The following is a 25,904-nucleotide window of genomic DNA, read 5'->3' on the forward strand; positions in this document are numbered from 1 at the left end:
TCTGCTAAATGACTAAAATGTAAATGTAAGAATGGGAGAAACTCCCCAAATACAGGTGTGCCAAGCTTGTAGCATCACACCCAAGAAGACTCGATGCTGTAATCGCTGCCAAAGGTGCTTCAACAAAGTACGTAGTAAAGGGTCTGAATACATATGTAAATGATATATTAACGTTTTTATTAATTAATTAATTAATGTTAATATTAATATTTATGGAAATGTGATACTTCATTATTTCTTTATTTATATAAATTAGCAACAAAAACAAAAACGTGTTTTTGCTTCGTCATTATGTAATTATGTATTGATGAGGATTTTTATTTTATTTTAGTCTATTTTAGAATAAGGCTGTAACGTAACAAAATGTGGGAAAAGCCAATGGGTCTGAACACTTTCCGAATGCGCTGTATTGTTACTCCATGTAGGAGCAGTATAGACCTAGTCTGTTCATTATATACATCTACATGATGTATTGTTACACCATGTAGGAGCAGTATAGATCTAGTCTGTTCATTATATACATCTATATGATGTATTGTTACACCATGTAGGAGCAGTATAGATCTAGTCTGTTCATTATATACATCTATATGATGTATTGTTACACCATGTAGGAGCAGTATAGACCTAGTCTGTTCATTATATACATCTACTTTATGTATTGTTACACCATGTAGGAGCAGTATAGATCTAGTCTGTTCATTATATACATCTATATGATGTATTGTTACACCATGTTGGAGCAGTATAGACCTAGTCTGTTCATTATATACATCTATATGATGTATTGATACACCATGTAGGAGCAGTATAGACCTAGTCTGTTCATTATATACATCTACTTTATGTATTGTTACACCATGTAGGAGCAGCATGTTAGATAGTTACTTATTTAGATTTTGTTTGACTTAATGAAACTGCCTTAAATGCAGATGTGCTGTAGTATATATTTTTTAATTTGAACTCGTTAAAAATCTGCACTAATCAATCAACACATCCCTGTCTTTGTACGTGTCAATATAATAGTATTATTTAATTGTATACATTTAAAATGAACTTTGAAAATAAAATATTTTCCTCAACTGCGATACCCACTCCAGTCAGCAGATGGCGATGTGTGTCTTTCAGGCGATGGTGAAAGCGTGACGTATAATCTAGTGGACGGGAGGCAACAGTCAACCACCTCCGTAGCTGGTTAGCCAACAGCCGAAAGATTCAAGCTCTAGACGCTTTCGGTGTATATTAGTATCTACTTGTTAACCTATTTAATTTAATATTAAGTTGTTTTTATTAGTCAGCTACAGTAGCTTAGCCCTTACTAGCCCCTGCTAACCCTCTTACTCACTAGTGCTTCACCACCGGACCTTATGATAACTCAGCTATACAGCTGATATCTGCTGGACTGTTCCTTTTTACGGTACTACATCCTGTTTATGTTTAGCCTCAGCCCAAACATGGTTAGTTTATTGTTGTTTCGGTTATTTCTAATTGTACTATATCACTGTAGACCCCCCAGCCTAGCTAAACCTGCCTTAGATAGCTATTTTGTCCCTCCCCCCATACACTCAGAGACCGACTCAATTTATGCCTCTAGAGATACCTCCAGCGATGCTATCTCTTTCATTGTTACCCAACGCTCAGGTTTACCTCCACTTTACTCATATCCTTCCTTATCCTTGTCTGTACATAATGCCCTGAATCTTTTCTATAACACCCGGAAATCTGCCCCCTTTATTCTATGAACCCAACGCACTAGAAGACCAGTTCTTAAAGCCTTTAGCCGTATCCTTATTCTAGTCCTCCTCTGTTCCTCTGGTGATGTAGAGGCTAACCCAGGCCCTGCTGCCCCCAGTATCACTCCTACTCCCCAGGCGCTATCATTTGATGACTTCTGTAATCGCAAAAGTATTGGTTTCTTGCACATAAATATCAGAAGTCTACTTCCTAAGTTTGAGTTATTCACTGCGTTAGCACACTCTGCCAACCCTGATGTTCTAGCAGTGTCTGAATCCTGGCTCAGGAAGGCCACCAAAAATTCTGAAATTTCCATCCCCAACTATAACATTTTCCGTCTAGATAGAACTGCCAAAGGGGGTGGAGTTGCAATCTACTGTAGAGATAGCCTGCAGAGCTCTATCATACTATCCAGGTCTGTGCCCAAACAGTTTGAGCTTCTACTTCTAAAAATCCACCTTTCCAGAAATAAGTCTCTCACTGTTGCCGCTTGCTACAGACCGTCCTCAGCCCCCAGCTGTGCCCTGGACACCATATGTGAATTGATTGCCCCCCATTTATCCTCAGAGTTTGTACTGCTTGGTGACCTAAATTGGGATATGCTTAATACCCCAGCCATCCTACAATCCAAGCTAGATGCCCTCAACCTCACGCAAATTATCAACGAACCTACCAGGTACAACCCTAAATCCGTAAACATGGGTACCCTCATAGATATCATCCTGACTAACATACCCTCTAAATACACCTCAGCTGTCTTCAACCAGGATCTCAGCGATCACTGCCTTATTGCCTGCGTCCGTAATGGGTCTGCGGTCAAACGACCACCCCTCATCACTGTCAAACGCTCCCTAAAACACTTTAGCGAGGAGGCCTTCCTAATTGACCTGGCCCAGGTATCCTGGATGGATATAGATCTCATTCCGTCAGTAGAGGATGCCTGGTTGTTCCTTAAAAGTAATTTCCTCTCAATCTTAAATAAACATGCCCCATTCAAAAAATACAGAACTAAGAACCGATATAGCCCCTGGTTCTCCTCAGACTTGACTGCCCTTGACCAGCACAAAAACATCCTGTGGCGTACAGCATTAGCATCAAATAGCCCCCGCGATATGCAACTTTTCAGGGAAGTTAGGAACCAATATACACAAGCAGTCAGGAAAGCAAAGGCTAACTTTTTCAAACAGAAATTTGCTTCCTGTAGCACTAACTCCAAAAAGTTTTGGGACACTGTAAAGTCCATGGAGAATAAGAGCACTTCCTCCCAGCTGCCCACTGCACTGAGGCTAGGAAACACTATCACCACCGATAAATCTACAATAATCGAGAATTTCAACAAGCATTTTGCTACAGCTGGCCATGCTTTCCATCTGGCTACCACTAACCCGGCCACCAACTCTGCACCCTCTGCTGCAACTTGCCCATGCCCCCCCCGCTTCTCCTTCACACAAATTCAGACAGCTGATGTTTTGAAAGCGCTGCAAAATCTGGACCCCTACAAATCAGCTGGGCTAGACAATCTGGACCCTTTCTTTCTAAAACTAGCCGCCGAAATTGTCGCAACCCCTATTACTAGTCTGTTCAACCTCTCTTTCATAACGTCTGAGATCCCCAGAGATTGGAAAGCTGCCGCGGTCATCCCCCTCTTCAAAGGGGGTGACACTCTAGATCCAAACTGCTACAGACCTATATCCATCCTGCCCTGCCTTTCGAAAGTATTCGAAAGCCAAGTTAACAAACAGATCATCGACCATTTCGAATTCCACCGTACCTTCTCCGCTATGCAATCCGGTTTCCGAGCTGGTCACGGGTGCACTTCAGCCACGCTCAAGGTCCTAAACGATATTATAACCGCGATTGATAATAGACAGTACTGTGCAGCCGTCTTCATCGACCTGGCCAAGGCTTTCGACTCTGTCAACCACCGCATTCTTATTGGCAGACTAAATAGCCTTGGTTTCTCAAATGACTGCCTCGCCTGGTTCACCAACTACTTCTCAGATAGAGTTCAGTGTGTCAAATCGGAGGGCCTGTTGTCTGGACCTATGGCAGTCTCTATGGGGGTGCCACAGGGTTCAATTCTTGGGCCGACACTTTTCTCCGTGTATATCAATGATGTCGCTCTTGCTGCTGGTGACTCTCAGATCCACCTCTACGCAGACGACACCATTTTGTATACATCTGGCCCTTCATTGGACACTGTGTTAACAAACCTCCAAACGAGCTTCAATGCCATACAACAATCCTTCAGTAGCCTTCAACTGCTCTTAAACACTAGTAAAACTAAATGCATGCTTTTCAATCGAACGCTGCTAGCACCCGCCCACCCGACTAGAATCACCACTCTCGACGGGTCGGACCTAGAGTATGTGGACAACTACAAATATCTAGGTGTCTGGTTAGACTGTAAACTCAACTTCCAGACTCACATAAAGAATCTCCAATCCAAAGTTAAATCTAGAATCGGCTTCCTATTTCGCAACAAAGCCTCCTTCACTCATGCTGCCAAACATGCCCTCGTAAAACTGACTATCCTACCGATCCTTGACTTCGGCGATGTCATTTACAAAATAGCCTCCAACACTCTACTCAGCAAATTGGATGTAGTCTATCACAGTGCCATCCGTTTTGTCTCCAAAGCCCCATACACTACCCACCACTGTGACCTGTACGCTCTTGTTGGCTGGTCCTCACTACATGTCCGTCGTCAAACCCACTGGCTCCAGGCCATCTATAAATCACTGCTAGGCAAATCCCCGCCTTATCTTAGCTCATTGGTCACCATAGCAGCACCCACCCGTAGTCTGCGCTCCAGCAGGTATATCTCACTGGTCATTCCCAAAGCCAACACCTCCTTTGGCCGCCATTCCTTCCAGTTCTCTGCTGCCAATGACTGGAACGAATTGCAAAAATCTCTGAAGCTGGAGACTCTTATCTCCCTCAATAACTTTAAGCATCAGTTGTCAGAGCACCTTACCGATTACTGCACCTGTACACAGCCCATCTGAAATTAGCCCACCCAACTACCTCATCCCTATATTGTTATTTATTTTGCTCTTTTGCACCCCAGTATCTCTATTTGCACATAATCTCTTGCACATCTAGCATTCCAGTGTTAATACTATTGTAATTATTCTGCACTATAGCCTTTGTATTGCCTTACCTCCATAACTTGCTACATTTGCACACACTGTATATATATTTTCTGTTGTATTTCTGACTTTATGTTTTTTTTACCCCATATGTAACTCTGTGTTGTTTTTATTGCACTACTTTGCTTTATCTTGGCCAGGTCGCAGTTGTAAATGAGAACCTGTTCTCAACTGGCTTACCTGGTTAAATAAAGGTGAAATAAATAAAAAAATAGCTGGCTGGTTAAGTTAGCACTAGCCTAGCTAGCTAACATCCCCGACCATGAGTTCACTAAGCTACTCTCCTCCTGCTAAAGAAGAGGAGGTCTGCTGGACGGAGAAAGAAGCTCTAGTGAAAGAGGAGGAGGAAGAGGAGGATGTTACAATACAAAAACAAGTAGAGGGTGATGCTGTTACCGTGAAAGAAGAAGAGAAAGATGTTACAGTGAAAGAAGAGGAAGACGCGTTCAGAGTGAAAGAGGAGGAGGATGTTACAGTGAAAGAAGAGGAAGACGCGTTCAGAGTGAAAGAGGAGGAGGATGTTACAGTGAAAGAAGAGGAAGACGCGTTCAGAGTGAAAGAGGAGGAGGATGTTACAGTGAAAGAAGAGGAAGACGCGTTCAGAGTGAAAGAGGAGGAGGATGTTACAGTGAAAGAAGAGGAAGACGCGTTCAGAGTGAAAGAGGAGGAGGATGTTACAGTGAAAGAAGAGGAGGAAGAGATAGAGGAGGATGCCGTTTTTGGAGTGAAGAAGGAGGGAGAGATTACTGTCACGTTGAAAGATGAAGAGGAGGAGATAGGAGATCTGATTAACACCAGTAAGTACCGCCTTAAATGTGTTTTTCACTTTGGATATTTGGAGTTCGCTCGTCAATTCAATGGAGAGAGATGCTATGCTACTAGCATCATGTTATGAATTTGCAAAGCCATCTCCTATAGTGTTTTTTCTCAAAGTTGGGGTTAGGGTATGTCACGTGTCCTACTTATCAGTACACTCAGAACAACTTAAGCATCACGAAACTTCTATTCGATCAAGTAAACATCACGTAGCACGTAAGCCATTCATTTTGTTGACCAACCTGGACCAGCTCATTGACCTCCATACAAAAACTCCACCTGCTGGAAGGAGAGATATTCCCGTGAGTTGGTTCTCTCTCTTCCTCTCTGGCTACACTAGCTTGTGCTAGCTAGTTAGTAATCTCGTTCCCAGACACTTCCACGCAGTGTGGGACGAGGTTAGCCAGCTAGCTACATTCCCTCGGCGTAAAGCAGTGCTCGGCAGGCCGGGGCTAAGGACACAGTGTACCGATGTTGTGAAACACAGACTTGCCGTTCAGGCTGTTGTGCTGCTTACAACTTGGAGGAAAACAGTTGGCCACGTTAACTACCGCCGGCGACACCGTGATACAGCTGCCCAGTGGGAAGCACCTGAGGCCGGCATGCACCTCGAACACCGGTGATTTGGTATTTTATTAGGTGTAATGGTCGTTCGCACGGCTCGTCTTCCTGCTCCTGAAATCAGTAACGTGCTTTCAAGAGAACTCGGAACCTCATAGTTAAAGTGTATGGAAGTTTGTTGTGTAGAGCTTCCTGTTGGTCGATTCCGATATTTTCCAAGTGAGGAAACCAAGGAAATGTTTCTATGAGTGTTCAAGTCGGAAATGTCAGAATGACCGATTCCCCAGTTGTCTTGAAAGCGGAAGGAACTAATTGGTAAGTCACTGTGACATCCAGATGGTGACCAACTCTCGCTCGACCATCAAAATAAACACAACTCTTGAGTCACGGGATGTTGGGAAGCAAGGTGGTTGTCTGAAATGAGCCTCCCGATAAAACCCTCCCAGTTTCCTCAAAGTTCGATAGAATAGTCAATTTAGTATCATTGTTTTTTGAGGGATTTTGTTGTTTTATCTAAGTTTTTCAACAATGTCTGCATTGAATTCAGCTTCAACACACGTAGCACAATCGCTAGCGCAGCGGCTAACCGTCTACCTCTTGTTGCACTTATAATAATAATAATATGCCATTTAGCAGACGCTTTTATCCAAAGCGACTTACAGTCGTGCGTGCATACATATTTTTTTTTGTGTATGGGTTGTCCCGGGGATCGAACCCACTACCTTGGCGTTACAAGCGCCGTGCGCTACCAGCTGAGCTACAGTGGGCCACACTTCAGCCAGTATGACTTTGAAAGGGCAGAACATAGAACCCAGCTTGTTGTCGGCCTTGCAATCATCCCTGCAGAAGGCCATGGAAGAAATGGGTAGAGTCAAGCACCATTCTTGAATCTCTTGAGTCTGATGTTTTCTCAGGTCAAGCGATCTCAGATGAATATGCAAGAAGATGTATCGGTCCTATTACAGAGGCAATATGAGGCAGAGGGTCAGAGATCAACGCTGGAGGACGACAACGACCGACTGATTTAAGGAAGTCGAGAAGAACGCCAAACCGTATGAGGATCTCCACAGAAGCGTTCAAGATTCAGCTAACCGAGACAGGCTCCTCAATTTAAGACTTTTAGGGGTCAAGGAGGGTCTGGAGGATAGCAGGCCGCGGGAATGCGTGAGACAAATTATCTGGGAAGCTCTTGGGGTGGATCTGGACAAATCCGAGCTTCAACGGAGTCCACCGTTCCCTAGCAACAATACCACGGGAGAATCAGCCGCCTTAGACCGATCATCATCCGCTTTCTCAGGGATCTGGAGAGAGAGTACTGGCCGCTGCAGAAGGGAACGTATCGGGAGAAGAGAGGGGTGACTTGGAAGGACTAAAGCTTATGTTAGGGGCACAATAATAGCACACACCAGCAGAAAGAAAAGGGAAAATGGAGAAAGAGTTGGAAAAAACTAAAGTCTCAAATTTAAAGAGTTGGGGGAAAAATAGTTATCTGAGGAAAAATCCCAATTGAAACAAGTCTGTGATCTGAAGTTTCAATGACGTGAGATCTGTAACAAAAAAGGCTGAATATGTTTCTGCTTTGAAGAAAGTGGTGAAAGAACAGGTCCATTATTGGCTGGACAATTGAAACAAAAAAGATGCCAGTTTTGTAATACCAGCTATCAAAAGTGGAAGTGTGGAGGTACTGACTGGTACAAAAGATATTAACAATGTGTTTTATGACTTTTATTGGACTCTTTATATAAGTCTGAATGTAACTTAGACCCAGGTAAATTGAATGCCTTTTTTTTCCCAGGGGGTGTCCCCAGATCAAATAAAGGATTTGGATGCTCCTATACTAGAATCTGATATGAGAACAGCCATCACCTCAATGAAGTCTGGAAAGTCACCAGGAGTAATCAAATCAAATTTTATTTGCCACATGCGCCCGAATACAACAGGTGTGGACATTTCCGTGAAATGCTTATATGCAGCCCTTAACCAACAACGCATTTATTTTTAAATAAAAAAGTAAACTAAAACAACAACAACAAAAAAAGTGTTGAGGGGGAAAAAAAGAGCAGAAGTAAAATAAAATAACAGTAGGGAGGCTATATACAGGGGGGTGTTAGACTGCTTCCTGGTTGAGTGTTTATAAGAGGAATATTGGCGTTATTATAATAATATAATATGCCATTTAGCAGACGCTTTTATCCAAAGCGACTTACACTCATGTGTGCATACATTTTTACGTATGGGTGGTCCCGGGGATCGAACCCACTACCCTGGCGTTACAAACGCCGTGCTCTACCAATTGAGCTACAGAGGACCACCAATGTCATGCAATAAAATGCAAATTAATTACCTAAAAATCATACAATGTGATTTTCTGGATTTTTGTTTTAGATTCCGCCTCTCACAGTTGAAGTGTACCTATGATAAAATTTACAGACCTCTACATGCTTTGTAAGTAGGAAAACCTGAAAAATCGGCAGTGTATCAAATACTTGTTCTCAAACATATACTCATTAAAATACAAAAACACAGTCATGGGAAAATATATTGAGACCTAGGTGTCTTTTACACATGTATATACAGTGGGGAGAACAAGTATTTGATACACTGCCGATTTTGCAGGTTTTCCTACTTACAAAGCATGTAGAGGTCTGTAATTTTTATCATAGGTACACTTCAACTGTGAGAGACGGAATCTAAAACAAAAATCCATAAAATCACATTGTATGATTTTTAAGTAATTAATTTGCATTTTATTGCATGACATAAGTATTTGATACATCGGAAAAGCAGAACTTAATATTTGGTACAGAAACCTTTGTTTGCAATTACAGAGATCATACGTTTCCTGGTTGACCAGGTTTGCACACACTGCAGCAGGGATTTTGGCCCACTCCTCCATACAGACCTTCTCCAGATCCTTCAGGTTTTGGGGCTGTCGCTGGGCAATACGGACTTTCAGCTCCATCCAAAGATTTTCTATTAGGTTCAGGTCTGGAGACTGGCTAGGCCACTCCAGGACCTTGAGATGCTTCTTACGGAGCCACTCCTTAGTTGCCCTGGCTGTGTGTTTCGGGTCGTTGTCATGCTGGAAGACCCAGCCACGACCCATCTTCAATGCTTTTACTGAGGGAAGGAGGTTGTTGGCCAAGATCTTGCGATACATGGCCCCATCCATCCTCCCCTCAATACGGTGCAGTCGTCCTGTCCCCTTTGCAGAAAAGCATCCCCAAAGAATGATGTTTCCACCTCCATGCTTCACGGTTGGGATGGTGTTCTTGGGGTTGTACTCATCCTTCTTCTTCCTCCAAACACGGCGAGTGGAGTTTAGACCAAAAAGCTCTATTTTTGTCTCATCAGACCACATGACCTTCTCCCATTCCTCCTCTGGATCATCCAGATGGTCATTGGCAAACTTGAGACGGGCCTGGACATGCGCTGGCTTGAGCAGGGGGACCTTGCGTGCGCTGCAGGATTTTTATCCATGACGGCGTAGTGTGTTACTAATGGTTTTCTTTGAGACTGTGGTCCCAGCTCTCTTCAGGTCATTGACCAGGTCCAGCCGTGTAGTTCTGGGCTGATCCCTCACCTTCCTCATGATCATTGATGCCCCACGAGGTGAGATCTTGCATGAAGCCCCAGACCGAGGGTGATTGACCGTCATCTTGAACTTCTTCCATTTTCTAATAATTGCGTCAACATTTACATTTTTTTTTACATTTTAGTCATTTAGCAGACGCTCTTATCCAGAGCGACTTACAGTTAGTGAGTGCATAATTTTTTTTTTTATACTGGCCCCCCGTGGGAAACGAACCCACAACCCTGGCGTTGCAAGCGCCATGCTCTACCAACTGAGCTACAGGGGACTACAGTTGTTGCCTTCTCACCAAGCTGCTTGCCTATTGTCCTGTAGCCCATCCCAGCCTTGTGCAGGTCTACAATTTTATCCCTGATGTCCTTACACAGCTCTCTGGTCTTGGCCATTGTGGAGAGGTTGGAGTCTGTTTGATTGAGTGTGTGGACAGGTGTCTTTTATACAGGTAACGAGTTCAAACAGGTGCAGTTAATACAGGTAATGAGTGGAGAACAGGAGGGCTTCTTAAAGAAAAACTAACAGGTCTGTGAGAGCCGGAATTCTTACTGGTTGGTAGGTGATCAAATACTTGAAAATCATACAATGTGATTTTCTGGATTTTTGTTTTAGATTCCGTCTCTCACAGTTGAAGTGTACCTATGATAAAAATTACAGACCTCTACATGCTTTGTAAGTAGGAAAACCTGCAAAATCGGCAGTGTATCAAATACTTGTTCTCCCCACTGTATATATACAGTACCAGTCAAATATTTGGACACCTACCCATTCCAGGGTTTTTCTTAATTTTTTACTATTTTCTACATTGTATAATAATAGTGAAGACATCAAAACTATGAAATAACACGTATGGAATCATGTAGTAACCAAAAAAGTGTTAAACAAATCAAAATATATTTTATATTTGAGATTCTTCAAAGTAGCCACCCTTTGCCTTGACGACAGCTTTGCACAATCTTGGCATTCTCTCAACCAGCTTCATGAGGTAGTCACCTGGAATGCATTTCAATTAACAGGTGTGCCTTGTTAAAAGTTAATTTGTGGAATTTCTTTCCTTGACTTCTTCCACATTTTTGTTACGTTACAGCCTTATTCTAAAATTGATGATATAAAAATGTTCCTCGTCAATCTACACACAATACCCCATAATGCCAAAGCAAAAACAGGTTTTTAGATTTATTTGCTAATAATCCCCAGGAATAATTCTCAGAGTAATAATGTTACTATATAATGTTATAATGTATAATATAATATAATAATATGATGTAATATAATATAAAGATACTTGGAAAAAGAAGCTGAATAGAATGACAACATTAGAACTAAACAATTCAACCTCCTTCCAGTTAGAACTAGCTAGAACATCCTTCAGCAGCCCGGAAACAAAATCTGTTTGCGCGAGGCATTTCCGCTGACTCTGGGACCGATACCAGTCTCAGGTTATTGGGGCAAGAAAATCCCTCTAAGCTCACACAGCTCTCCTGCACCTTTTTCAGATCAGCCAGCCAGGCGTTTCACGTCAGCCTCCAGAGAGGTAGTCAGCTCTCCCAGCCAGGCGTTTCACGTCAGCCTCCAGAGAGGTTTTCAGGTCTCCCAGCCAGGCGTTTCACGTCAGCCTCCAGAGAGGTAGTCAGGTCTCCCAGCCAGGCGTTTCACGTCAGCCTCCAGAGAGGTAGTCAGGTCTCCCAGCCAGGCGTTTCACGTCAGCCTCCAGAGAGGTAGTCAGGTCTCCTAGCCAGGCGTTTCACGCCAGCCTCTAGAGAGGTAGTCAGCTCTCCTGCACCTTTTTCAGATCTGCCAGCCAGGCATTTCACGTCAGCCTCCAGAGAGGTAGTCAGGTCTCCCAGCCAGGTGTTTCACGTCAGCCTCCAGAGAGGTAGTCAGCTCTCCCAGCCAGGCGTTTCACGTCAGCCTCCAGAGAGGTAGTCAGCTCTCCCAGCCAGGCGTTTCACGTCAGCCTCCAGAGAGGTAGTCAGGTCTCCTGCACCTTTTTCAGATCAGCCAGCCAGGCCTTTCACGTCAGCCTCCAGAGAGGTAGTCAGGTCTCCCAGCCAGGCATTTCACGTCAGCCTCCAGAGAGGTAGTCAGGTCTCCCAGCCAGGCGTTTCACGTCAGCCTCCAGAGAGGTTTTCAGGTCTCCCAGCCAGGCGTTTCACGTCAGCCTCCAGAGAGGTAGTCAGGTCTCCCAGCCAGGCGTTTCATGTCAGCCTCCAGAGAGGTAGTCAGCTCTCCTAGCCAGGCGTTTCACGTCAGCCTCCAGAGAGGTAGTCAGGTCTCCCAGCCAGGCGTTTCATGTCAGCCTCCAGAGAGGTAGTCAGCTCTTCTAGCCAGGCGTTTCACGTCAGCCTCCAGAGAGGTAGTCAGCTCTCCCAGCCAGGCGTTTCACGTCAGCCTCCAGAGAGGTAGTCAGGTCTCCCAGCCAGGCGTTTCACGTCAGCCTCCAGAGAGGTAGTCAGGTCTCCTAGCCAGGCGTTTCACGTCAGCCTCCAGAGAGGTAGTCAGCTCTCCCAGCCAGGCGTTTCACGTCAGCCTCCAGAGAGGTAGTCAGGTCTCCCAGCCAGGCGTTTCACGTCAGCCTCCAGAGAGGTAGTCAGGTCTCCCAGCCAGGCGTTTCACGTCAGCCTCCAGAGAGGTAGTCAGGTCTCCTAGCCAGGCGTTTCATGTCAGCCTCCAGAGAGGTAGTCAGGTCTCCCAGCCAGGCGTTTCACGTCAGCCTCCAGAGAGGTTTTCAGGTCTCCCAGCCAGGCGTTTCACGTCAGCCTCCAGAGAGGTAGTCAGGTCTCCCAGCCAGGCGTTTCATGTCAGCCTCCAGAGAGGTAGTCAGCTCTCCTAGCCAGGCGTTTCACGTCAGCCTCCAGAGAGGTAGTCAGGTCTCCCAGCCAGGCGTCTCACGTCAGCCTCCAGAGAGGTAGTCAGGTCTCCTAGCCAGGCGTTTCATGTCAGCCTACAGAGAGGTAGTCAGGTCTCCCAGCCAGGCGTTTCACGTCAGCCTCCAGAGAGGTAGTCAGCTCTCCTAGCCAGGCGTTTCACGTCAGCCTCCAGAGAGGTAGTCAGGTCTCCCAGCCAGGCGTTTCACGTCAGCCTCCAGAGAGGTAGTCAGGTCTCCTAGCCAGGCGTTTCACGTCAGCCTACAGAGAGGTAGTCAGGTCTCCCAGCCAGGCGTTTCACGTCAGCCTCCAGAGAGGTAGTCAGGTCGGAGTCAGGTGTAAAGGGCTGTAATCATCATGGTGTAGAACTCTGTTGTTGTTTTGAGTGAAGCAATAACAGGCAGTCTCGTTTCGCAGATTAGTTGAATCTGCTTTGAAAAGTACCAGAAACCTCTTGCCCACAGTGGTCTAAAGTAGTGCACTGTATAGGGAATATGATGCTTGTATTCAACTACATACATTTTCATCTTAACTTTCTCAGAGCGTAGAAGAAGAAGCGTAGCGTGTCCCCCAGGGATCGGTTCTGGGCCCTCTCCTTTTCTCCCTATACACCAAGTCACTTGGCTCTGTCATATCCTCACATGGTCTCTCCTATCATTGCTACGCTGACGATACACAACTAATCTTCTCCTTTCCCCCTTCTGATAACCAGGTGGCGAATCGCATCTCTGCATGTCTGGCAGACATATCAGTATGGATGACGGATCACCACCTCAAGCTGAACCCTGGCAAGACGGAGCTGCTCTTCCTCCCGGGGAAGGACTGCCCGTTCCATGATCTCGCCATCACGGTTGACAACTCCGCTGTGTCCTCCTCCCAGAGTGCGAAGAGCCTAGGCGTGACCCTGGACAACACCCTGTCGTTCTCCGCCAACATCAAGGCGGTGACCCGCTCCTGCAGGTTCATGCTCTACAACATTCGGAGAGTGCGACCCTGCCTTACACAGGAAGCGGCGCAGGTCCTGGTCCAGGCACTTGTCATCTCCCGTCTGGACTACTGCAACTCGCTGTTGGCTGGGCTCCCTGCCTGTGCCATTAAACCCCTACAACTCATCCAGAATGCCGCAGCCCGTCTGGTGTTCAACCTTCCCAAGTTCTCTCACGTCACCCCCCTCCTCCGCACACTCCACTGGCTTCCAGTTGAAGCTCGCATCCGCTACAAGACCATGGTGCTTGCCTATGGAGCAGTGAGGGGAACGGCACCTCTGTACCTTCAGGCTCTGATCAGTCCCTACACCCAAACGAGGACATTGCGTTCATCCACCTCTGGCCTGCTGGCTCCCCTTCCTCTGCGGAAGCACAGCTCCCGCTCAGCCCAGTCAAAACTGTTCGCTGCTCTGGCACCCCAATGGTGGAACAAGCTCCCTCACGACGCCAGGACAGCGGAGTCACTCACCACCTTCCGGAGACATTTGAAACCCCACCTCTTTAAGGAATACCTGGGATAGGATAAAGTATTCCTTCTAACCCCCCCCCCCCCCCCCCCCAAATTGTAAAGTGGTTATCCCACTGGCTATAGGGTGAACGCACCAATTTGTGAGTCGCTCTGGCTAAGAGCGTCTGCTAAATGACGTTAATGTGCCCTTGAGCAAGGCACTTAACCCTAATTGCTCCTGTAAGTCGCTCTGGTTAAGAGCGTCTGCTAAATGACTAAAATGTAAATGTAAATGTAAGAAGCTTGATTGCCTCGAATTTTCATTTTAGCGCCCCCAGACAAAACCACACCTCTGGGCAAAGTGCGAGTCTCTGGGCTTTCAGGCTCAGGAGAGGACAGTGATGAAACTGGGTCTTGTAGGCCGGGTTTTTCCTCAGTCCTGTTTTTGTCTTTATGTTTCGTGACATTTTGAAAGCAAAGTAGTCTTGCGTACTCCAGAAAGGGATCACCAAAATAATATTTGAAAAGAAATACGGTTTTACTGCTAAATTCACATTAACTTTAAGAATACTGCGGGAGCAAACGGAAAACACACTGCGACCGAAATGTTTGATGATTGTCTAGGTTGCCTTGGTGACCACTGTTCTTCACACTGGCTATTACTTTCATGAACTCCACCCCCAAACAAGACCAAATCTGAACCAATCATAGACGTCTGTTTCACAAGTTTGGACACACAGTAACTGGATACTCTGTTCGTCTTTGGCAGGAGAGAGACCAGACTCTTCCTCTGACAGCGGGAAGAGTCCTTCAGGGGACCCAGACCAGGGTCCTTCAGGGCAATCAGACCAATCAGAGGCTCCCAAACCAGCAGGACAACATCACTGCTCCCACTGTGGAAGGAATTTTACTAAATTAGGGAGCCTGAAGAAACATGAGAGGACACACACAGGGAAAAATACTTTCCAGTGTTCCGAGTGTGGGAAAGGTTTTCTTTGGTTATATCACCTTAAAAGGCATGAGAGGACACACACAGGAGAAAAACCTTTCCGGTGTTCAGAGTGTGGAAAGAGATTTAACGAATTAGGGTACCTGTTAATACACAAGAGAATACACTCGGGAGAGAAGCCTTACCACTGCTCCAAATGTGGAATGACTTTCACCTGGTTAGGGAGCCTGAAAACGCACGAGAGAATACACACTGGAGAAAATCCTTTCCAATGTTCCCACTGTGGAAAGAGTTTTAGCCAGTTAGGGAACCTGAATAGGCACAAGGGGACACACACAGGAGAGAAGCCTTACCAATGCTCTCAGTGTGGAAAGAGTTTTAGGGGTTTAGTGAGCCTGAAACAGCATAAGAGAATACACACAGGAGAGAAGCCTTACCACTGTCCCCAGTGTGAAAAGAGTTTTAGATGGTTAGGCACCTTGAAAATGCACGAGAGGACACATACAGGAGAAAAGCCTTACCAATGCACCATGTGTGGAAAGAGGTTTACCCAGTTAAAGTCCATGAAATTACACGGGAGGATACATACAGGAGAGAAGCCTTACCACTGCTCCCACTGTGGAATGACTTTTACCTGGTTAATAAACATGAAAACTCATGAGAGAATACACACAGGAGAGAAGCCTTATCAATGTTCCGAGTGTGGAAAGACTTTCAGGGGTTTAGTAAACCTGAAACAGCATGAGAGGACACACCCACAAGAAAAGCCTTACCAATGCTCCCTGTGTGGAAAGAGTTTTACCAAGTTAGGGGGCCTGACTAGGCATGAGAGGACACACACAGGAGGGGATAAGACCTACCACTGCTCCCTGTGTGGAAAGACATTTAACCGGTTAAGACATCTGAATAAGCATGAAAGAATACATACACAGGAGGAGAAGACATACCACTGCTCTCATTGTGGAAAGACATTTTCCCAGTCAGAGGACCTGAAATCACATGAGAGAATAGAGAGGCTGTGTTCTGACTTATGTTTTTGACTGAGAATTTGTGTTGTTGTTGATGCCACATAAAATCATGTTGTTTAATGAAATCATTTAAAAAATCGGTTGACTTAAAAAAGAAATAAATTGTATCATGTATAAATGAGATGTAAAAAATTAGGTGTATGACAGGTGTATGAAAAGTATTCCGACCCCTTGACTTTTTCCACATTTTGTTTCGTTACAGCCTTATTCTAAAATTGATTAAATTACACACAGTACCCCATAATGATAAAGCGAAAACAGGTTTTTAGAATTATTTTCACATTTATTAAAAATAAAAACAGAAATACCTTTATTTACCTTAGTATTCAGACCCTTTATGAGACTGGAAATTGAGCTCAGGTGCATCCTGTTTCCATTGACCATCCTTGAGATGTTTCTACAACTTGATTGGAGTCCACCTGTGGTAAATTCAATTGATTGGACATGATTTGGAAAGGCACACACCTGTCTATATAAGGTCCCACAGTTGACAGTGCATGTCAGAGCAAAAACCAAGCCATGAGGATGAAGGAATTGTCCATAGAGCTCTGAGACAGGATTGTGTAGAGACACAGATCTGGGGAAGGGTACCAAAACATTTCTACAACACAGTGGCCTCCATCATTCTTAAATGGAAGAGGTTTGGAACCACCAAGACTCTTCCTAGAGCTGGCCGCCCGGCCAAACTGAGCAATCGGGGGAGAAGGGCCTTGGTCAGGGAGGTGACCAAGAACCCGATGGTGACTCTGACAGAGCTCCAGAGTTCCTCTGTGGTGTTGGGAGAACCTTCCAGAAAGACAACCATCTCTGCAGCACTCCACCTTCCAATAGGACAACGACCCTAAGCACACATCCAAAACAACACAGGAGTGGCTTCAGGACAAGTCTCTGAATAACCTTGAGTGGCCCAGCCAGAGCCCGGACTTGAACCCGATCTAACATCTCTGGAGAGACCTGAAAATAGCTGTGCAGCGACGCTCCCCATCCAACCTGACAGAGCTTGAGAGGATCTGCAGAGAAGAATAGGAGAAACTCCCCAAATACAGGTGTGCCAAGCTTGTAGCATCATACCCAAGAAGACTCGATGCTGTAATCGCTGCCAAAGGTGCTTCAACAAAGTACTGAGTAAAGGGTCTGAATACGTATGTAAATGTGATATTTCCGTAAAAAACAACAACAGCTTTTGCTTTGTCATTATTGGGTATTGTGTGTAGATTGATGAGGAATAATCTTTTAAAATCAAATTTAGAATAAGGCTGTAACGTAACAAAATGTGGAAAAAGTCAAGGGGTCTGAATACTTTCCGAAGGCACTGTATTAGAGGGAAATCGTTGCTGTTTGGGGAGGAGAGGCCAACCAGCTTGTCTAAGGAGGAAACCATTCCTGTTTGGGGAGGAGAGGCCAACCAGCTTGTCTACGGAGGAAACCATTCCTGTTTGGGGAGGAGAGGCCAACCAGCTTTGACAGTGATGAGGGGTGGTCGTTTGACCGCGGACCCGTTACGGACGCAGGCAATAAGGCAGTGATCGCTGAGATCCTGGTTGAAGACAGCGGAGGTGTATTTAGAGGGTAAGTTAGTCAGGATGATATCTATGAGGGTACCCATGTTTACGGATTTAGGGTTGTACCTGGTAGGTTCGTTGATAATTTGTGTGAGATTGAGGGCATCTAGTTTAGATTGTAGGATGGCCGGGGTGTTAAGCATATCCCAATTTAGGTCACCAAGCAGTACGAACTCTGAGGATAGATGGGGGGCAATCAATTCACATATGGTGTCCAGGGCACAGCTGGGGGCTGAGGACGGTCTGTAGCAAGCGGCAACAGTGAGAGACTTATTTCTGGAAAGGTGGATTTTTAGAAGTAGAAGCTCAAACTGTTTGGGCACAGACCTGGATAGTATGATAGAGCTCTGCAGGCTATCTCTACAGTAGATTGCAACTCCACCCCCTTTGGCAGTTCTATCTAGACGGAAAATGTTATAGTTGGGGATGGAAATTTCAGAATTTTTGGTGGCCTTCCTAAGCCAGGATTCAGACACTGCTAGAACATCAGGGTTGGCGGAGTGTGCTAACGCAGTGAAAAACTCCAACTTAGGAAGGAGGCTTCTGATATTTACGTGCAGAAAACCAAGGCTTTTACGGTTACAGAAGTCAACAAATGATAGCTCCTGGGGAGTAGGAGTGATACTGGGGGCTGCAGGGCCTGGGTTAGCCTCTACATCACCAGAGGAACAGAGGAGGAGTAGAATAAGGATATGACTAAAGGCTTTAAGAACTGGTCTTCTAGTGCGTTGGGTACAGAGAATAAAGGGGGCAGATGTCCAGGCGTTGTAGAATAGATTCAGGGCATTATGTACAGAAAAGGATATGGAAGGATATGAGTACAGTTGAGGTAAACCTAAGCGTTGGGTAACAATGAAAGAGATAGCATCACTGGAGGCACCGATTGAGCCGGTCTCGGCGTGTATGGGGGGTGGAACAAAGGAACTATTTGAGGTAGTTTGAGAGGGACTTGGGGTTCTACAGTGAAATTGTATAATAAGAACTAACCCAAACAGCAATAGGCAATGCATATTGACATGGGAGAGAGGCATAAAGCAATCACAGGTGTTATTAGAGAGAGCTAAGACAACAACTGGTAATAGCGATAAAGTTTGGGCTGAGGCTAAACAGAATAAACAGGACAGGGTACCGTGTAAAGGAACAGTCCAGCAGGCATCAGCTGTGCAGCTGAGTGATCATAAGGTCCAGTGAACAGCAATATGTGAGTCCGAGAGCAGTTCAAATTGGTGCTTCAGCACAGCTAGCAGGAAGCACAGTTGTAGTTTGCGTGTGCTAGCGGGCCGGGGCTAGCAGATGGATCTTCGTGGTCGTCGCAACGGGAAGCCTGTTGAAATCACATCAGACGATTTCGTCGGCAAACCAGTCGTGTTGGATCGGCAGAGCTCAGAGTCAACACTAGGAGGTCCCGTCCGGTTGACAGAGAGGTAGATAGCCGTGAGATGGGCCTGAGGCTAGCTCAAGGCTAACTGGTGCTTGCTATGGGGCAATGGTAATTAGCCAACAACAGGTTGCAGCTAGCTGGTTGCGATGATCCGGCGCTAGGGTCCAGTGATTCCGGCAGAAAGTCCGATATGCTCTGGGTCGATAGCACGCTGTGCAGACTGGCCGACGAATTGTCCAGGCTAGAGCTAGAGCTGGCTGGTGGATAGTGCAGGCCACGGACAATGGTGAAGACGCTAACGGTGACTAATAGCAAGTAGCCATTCAGTGGCAGCTTGACTAGTTTCAGCTTAAGGTTCTTGATGAAAGTTATAAAGAAATAATAGAATCCTTTCCACGTTGGGTGAGGCGGGTTGCAGGAAAGTATATTTAGTTAAAGAATTAAAAGTAAAATTGAGAAATATATATACAAAATAGACACAAAAAAAAAGAAACTGGAAATTTACACTAGGACAATGAATAAAACCACGACCGCACTGCTACGCCATCTTGGAACAAATTAGCTGGGATTGGGGCAAAAGTGACACCAATCAGGCCTTTATTAAAACACTTTTTTTTCAAGAAATAATCAAATAGTTTGACCACCCTGTTTGGAAGCTTTTAAATGATCTCAAACTCAACCGTTAATATTTTCCAGTGATGAAGACAATGGATGATTCATTGCATGGTGGGGTTTGCAAAAAGAGTCAACTTCGAGCACCTTTATCTCATGAATGTTTTGGCTTTCAGTTACAAAAAGTCACTTTCTTACCACTTCTTCCAAAGGCAAACATGCTTTCTTCTTTATCAAAAGGGATGCTGTCAAAAATGTATTGAATTCAAATGGATTTACCCAGTCTACAAAGCAGTACAGCCACTCTGTGATGACAAGCTCTGCTCTTTTACAGTGGGGGAAAAAAGTATTTAGTCAGCCACCAATTGTGCAAGTTCTCCCACTTAAAAAGATGAGAGAGGCCTGTAATTTTCATCATAGGTACACGTCAACTATGACAAACAAAATGAGAAAAAAAAAATCAAGAAAATCACATTGTAGGATTTTTAATGAATTTATTTGCAAATTATGGTGGAAAATAAGTATTTGGTCAATAACAAAAGTTTCTCAATACTTTGTTATATACCCTTTGTTGGCAATGACACAGGTCAAATGTTTTCTGTAAGTCTTCACAAGGTTTTCACACACTGTTGCTGGTATTTTGGCCCATTCCTCCATGCAGATCTCCTCTAGAGCAGTGATGTTTTGGGGCTGTCGCTGGGCAACACGGACTTTCAACTCCCTCCAAAGATTTTCTATGGGGTTGAGATCTGGAGACTGGCTAGGCCACTCCAGGACCTTGAAATGCTTCTTACGAAGCCACTCCTTCGTTGCCCGGGCGGTGTGTTTGGGATCATTGTCATGCTGAAAGACCCAGCCACATTTCATATTCAATGCCCTTGCTGATGGAAGGAGGTTTTCACTCAAAATCTCACGATACATGGCCCCATTCATTCTTTCCTTTACACGGATCAGTCGTCCTGGTCCCTTTGCAGAAAAACAGCCCCAAAGCATGATGTTTCCGCCCCCATGCTTCACAGTAGGTATGGTGTTCTTTGGATGCAACTCAGCATTCTTTGTCTTCCAAACACGACTAGTTGAGTTTTTACCAAAAAGTTCTATTTTGGTTTCATCTGACCATATGACATTCTCCCAATCCTCTTCTGGATCATCCAAAAAGTTCTATTTTGGTTTCATCTGACCATATGACATTCTCCCAATCCTCTTCTGGATCATCCAAATGCACTCTAGCAAACTTCAGACGGGCCTGGGCATGTACTGGCTTAAGCAGGGGGACACGTCTGGCACTGCAGGATTTGAGTCCCTGGCGGCGTAGTGTGTTACTGATGGTAGGCTTTGTTACTTTGGTCCCAGCTCTCTGCAGGTCATTCACTAGGTCCCCCCGTGTGGTTCTGGGATTTTTGCTCACCGTTCTTGTGATCATTTTGACCCCACGGGGTGAGATCTTGCGTGGAGCCCCAGATCGAGGGAGATTATCAGTGGTCTTGTATGTCTTCCATTTCCTAATAATTGCTCCCACAGTTGATTTCTTCAAACCAAGCTGCTTACCTATTGCAGATTCAGTCTTCCCAGCCTGGTGCAGGTCTACAATTTTGTTTCTGGTGTCCTTTGACAGCTCTTTGGTCTTGGCCATGGTGGAGTTTGGAGTGTGACTGTTTGAGGTTGTGGACAGGTGTCTTTTATACTGATTACAAGTTCAAACAGGTGCCATTAATACAGGTAACGAGTGGAGGACAGAGGAGCCTCTTAAAGAAGTTGTTACAGGTCTGTGAGAGCCAGAAATCTTGCTTGTTTGTAGGTGACCAAATACTTATTTTCCACCATAATTTGCAAATAAATTCATAAAAAATCCTACAATGTGATTTTCTGGAATTCTTTTTCTCAATTTGTCTGTCATAGTTGACGTGTACCTATGATGAAAATTACAGGCCTCTCTCATCTTTTTAAGTGGGAGAACTTGCACAATTGGTGGCTGACTAAAAACTTTTTTTCCCCACTGTATTTAGGGATCTAGTCTAGATTAAACCTCACAGGAAGACAGTTTTATCATGTGGAGGTTTCATTCAAGTCTCTGTTTAACTAAATACTCTGTCTTTGGCAGGAGAGAGACCTGACTCTCACTCTGACAGCGGGAAGAGTCCTTCAGCGGAACCAGACCCAGAGACGCCCAAACCAGCGAGACAACACCACTGCTTCCAATGTGAAAAGAGATTTTCCCAATCAGGGGACCTCAAAGCTCATGAGAGGACACACACAGGAGAAAAGCCTTTCCAATGTTCCCAGTGTGGAAAGAGTTTTAGCATGTTAAATAGCCTGAAAAGGCATGAGAGAATACACACAGGAGAAAAGCCATTCCAATGTTCCCATTGTGGAAACAGTTTTACCGTGTTAAATAACCTGAAAAGGCATGAAAGAATACACACAGGAGAAAAGCCTTTCCAATGTTCCCAGTGTGGAAAGAGTTTTATCGTGTTAACTAACCTGAAAAGTCATGAGCGAATACACACAGGAGAAAAGCCATTCCAATGTTCCCAGTGTGGAAACAGTTTTACTCAGAGAGGGCATCTAAAAGAGCATGAGAGAAAACACACAGGAGAAAAGCCTTACCACTGCTCCCAGTGTAAAAAGAGATTTTCCCGATCAGGTGACCTAAAAGCTCATGAGAGGACACACACAGAAGAAGAGCCTTTCCAATGTTCCCAGTGTGGAAAGATTTTTACCGTGTTAGCTAACCTGAAAAGGCATGAAAGAATACACACAGGAGAAAAGCCTTTCCAATGTTCCCAGTGTAGAAAGAGTTTTACCGTGTTAGCTACCCTGAAAAGGCATGAGAGAATACACACAGGAGAAAAGCCTTTCCAATGTTCCCGGTGTAGAAAGAGTTTTTCCATGTTAACTAACCTGAAAAGTCATGAGAGAATACACACAGGAGAAAAGCCATTCCAATGTTCCCAGTGTGGAAAGAGTTTTACCTGGTTAAGGAGTCTGAAGGAGCATAAGAGAACACACACGAAAAAAGCCCCACCACTGCTCTCTCTCTGTGTGGAAGGACAATTTCCCAGTCAAAGAACCTGAAATCACACGAGAGAATAGAGAGGCTGTGTTCTGACTTATTTTTTAAACTGACAATTTGTGTTTTTGTTTATGCCACATGAAAACATTTTGTTTATATGAATTCTTACTCAAAAATAGGCATATTTTTGTTTTTTCACCTCGAGGCCTGATCATATCTAAAATCAGATTAAATACTATGAAATGTGTATTTTGTTTTGGTTATGAACTTTAATGCATTGGTTACAGGTATACACCCTCAGTTGTTCATTATATAATTTGGATATTGCTAAATGTAAATTATTATATAGATGAATGGAACTTTGCATTTCTTGATTCTAACCTTGAAACCTATAGACTTTGATTTGATATATAAGATTAGGCTTTTGCTAAATTAATTTGATTGAAATTGATTGGATATATGATTTGGATATTGCAAAATGAATTTGATTACATGATTTGGATATTGCTAAATGTAAATGATGAACTAGATTCATAGCATGTGCATTTCTTGATTCTAACATTGAAACCTTTTGAATTTACTTGTTTCATTTAGTTAATTTGTGTAGTAATCATCAAGCTAAAGGTGTATGAAAATGTGATGTTCTGATAACATTGATAAGTTGTTGACATGAAGAACATTCACTACCTCATGACTGTTCCCATCAGTATTATTCCACCATGTCAGAGAGAACTGGTGCTGATTGTAAAAAGGATTTTATTAATGCAGTGTAATTTTATCTGAATAGAAATAAAATCACATGAGAGAATAGTGAGGCTGTGTTCTGACTTATGTTTTTGACTGAGAATTAATGTTTTTGTTCATGCCACATGAAATCATATTGTTTACGATTATACCTGTCTGTATAAGGTCCCACAGTTGACAATGCATGTCAGAGCAAAAACCAAGCCATGAGGTCGAAGGAATTGTCCGTAGCGCTCCAAGACAGGATTGTGTCTGGGGAAGGGTACCAAAAAATGTCTGCAATATTGAAGGTTCCCAAGAACACCGTGGCCTCCATCATTCTTAAATGGAAGAAGTTTGGAACCACCTAGACTCTTCCTAGAGCTGGCCGCCCAGCCAAACTGAGCAATCGGGGGAGAAGGGCCTTGGTCAGGGAGGTGACCAAGAACCTGATGGTCACTCTGACAGAGTTCCAGAGTTCCTCTGTTGGGATGGGAGATCCTTCCAGAAGGACAACAATCTCTGTAGCACTCTACGAATCAGGCCTTTACGGTAGAGTGGCCAGACGGAAGCCACTGCTCAGTAAAAGGCACATGACAGCCTGCTTGGAGTTTGCCAAAAGGTACCTAAAGGACTCTCAGACCATGAGAAACAAGATTCTCTGGTCTGATGAAACCAAGATTGAACTCTTTGGCCTGAATGCCAAGCGTCACGGGTGGCTTAAACCTGGCATCCTCCCTACGGTGAAGCATGGTGGTGGCAGCATCATGCTGTGGGGATGTTATTCAGCGGTAGGGACTTGTCAGGATCGAGGGAAAGATGAACGGAGAAAAGTACAGATGAAAACCTTCTCAGGACCTCAGACTGGGTTGAAGGTTCACCTTCCAATAGGACAACGTCCCTAAGCACACAGCCAAGACAACGCAGGTGTGGCTTCGGGACAAGTCTCTGAATAACCTTGAGTGGACCAGCCAGTGCCCAGACTTGAACCCGGTCGAACATCTCTGGAGAGACCTGAAAATAGCTGTGTAGCGACGCTCCCCATCCAACCTGATAGAGCTTGAGAGGATCTGCAGAGAAGAATGGGAGAAACTCCCCAAATACAGGTGTGCCAAGCTTGTAGCATCACACCCAAGAAGACTCGATGCTGTAATCGCTGCCAAAGGTGCTTCAACAAAGTACGTAGTAAAGGGTCTGAATACATACAGTGAGGGAAAAAAGTATTTGATCCCCTGTTGATTTTGTACGTTTGCCCACTGACAAAGAAATGATCAGTCTATAATTTTAATGGTAGGTTTATTTGAACAGTGAGACACAGAATAACAACAAAAAAGTCCAGAAAAACGCATGTAAAAAATGTTATAAATTGATTTGCATTTTAATGAGGGAAATAAGTATTTGACCCCCTCTCAATCACAAGTGTTGTGGTCAGATGAGACCAAAATCGAGCTCTTTGGCATCAACTCAACTCGCCGTGTTTGGAGGAGGAGGAATGCTGCCTATGACCCCAAGAACACCATCCCCACCGTCAAACATGGAGGTGGAAACATTATGCTTTGGGGGTGTGTTTCTGCTAAGGGGACAGGACAACTTCACTGCATCAAAGGGACGATGGACGGGGCCATGTACGCCCCCATTCTCATCGACGGGGCTGTAGTGGAACAGGTTGAGAGCTTCAAGTTCCTTGGTGTCCACATCACCAACGAACTATCATGGTCCAAACACTCCAAGACAGTCGTGAAGAAGGCACGACAAAGCCTATTCCCCCTCAGGAGACTGAAAAGATTTGGCATGGGTCCTCAGATCCTCAAAAAATTATACAGCTGCACCATCGAGAGCATCCTGACTGGTTGCATCACTGCCTGGAATGGCAACTGCTTGGCCTCCGACCGCAAGGCACTACAGAGGGTAGTGCGTACGGCCCAGTACATCACTGGGGCCAAGCTTCCTGCCATCCAGGACCTCTATACCAGGCGGTGTCAGAGGAAAGCCCTCAAAATTGTCAAAGACTCCAGCCACCCTAGTCATAGACTGTTCTCTCTGCTACCGCATGGCAAGCGGGACTGGAGTGCCAAGTCTAGGTCCAAAATACTTCTCAACAGCTTCTACCCCCAACCCATAAGACTCCTGAACAGCTAATCATGGCTACCCAGACTATTTGCACTGCCCCCCCACCCCATCCTTTTACGCTGCTGCTACTCTGTTAATTATTTATGCATGGTCACTTTAACTCTGCCCACATGTACATATTATTTCAACTACCTCAACTAGCCGGTGCCCCCGCACATTGACTCTGCACCGGTACCCCCCTGTATATATAGCCTCCCTACTGTTATTTTATTTTACTTCTGCTCTTTTTTTTCTCAACATTTTTTTTGTTGTTGTTTAATTTTTTAATTTTTTGTTAAAAATAAATGCACTGTTGGTTAAGGGCTGTAAGCAAGCATTTCACTGTAATGTCTGCACCTGTTGTATTCGGCGCATGT

General features: G+C 44.7%; 1 protein-coding gene and 1 pseudogene across 2 annotated transcripts in view; both read left to right on the plus strand.

Annotated features, from left to right (window-relative positions):
- LOC311124272 (uncharacterized protein) overlaps nucleotides 1-25,904 on the plus strand; it is a gene marked incomplete at both ends in the record, with an annotated part of 69,332 nt that overhangs the window by 21,596 nt on the left and 21,832 nt on the right. The window contains 2 exons of the mRNA XM_084198441.1: nucleotides 5,291-5,683; nucleotides 21,784-21,957. Of these exons, the coding sequence (XP_084054567.1) occupies nucleotides 5,291-5,683; nucleotides 21,784-21,957 (567 nt within the window). The remainder of the gene's footprint in view (nucleotides 1-5,290; nucleotides 5,684-21,783; nucleotides 21,958-25,904) is intronic.
- Nucleotides 7,236-16,146, plus strand: LOC311124268 (annotated as a pseudogene). The gene is made up of 3 exons: nucleotides 7,236-7,247; nucleotides 15,390-15,633; nucleotides 15,862-16,146. The product of its transcript is annotated as an uncharacterized misc_RNA (transcript).

This window comes from Coregonus lavaretus, assembly GCF_964263955.1.
Source record: "Coregonus lavaretus genome assembly, contig: HAP1_SCAFFOLD_69, whole genome shotgun sequence".
NCBI lineage: Eukaryota > Metazoa > Chordata > Actinopteri > Salmoniformes > Salmonidae > Coregonus > Coregonus lavaretus.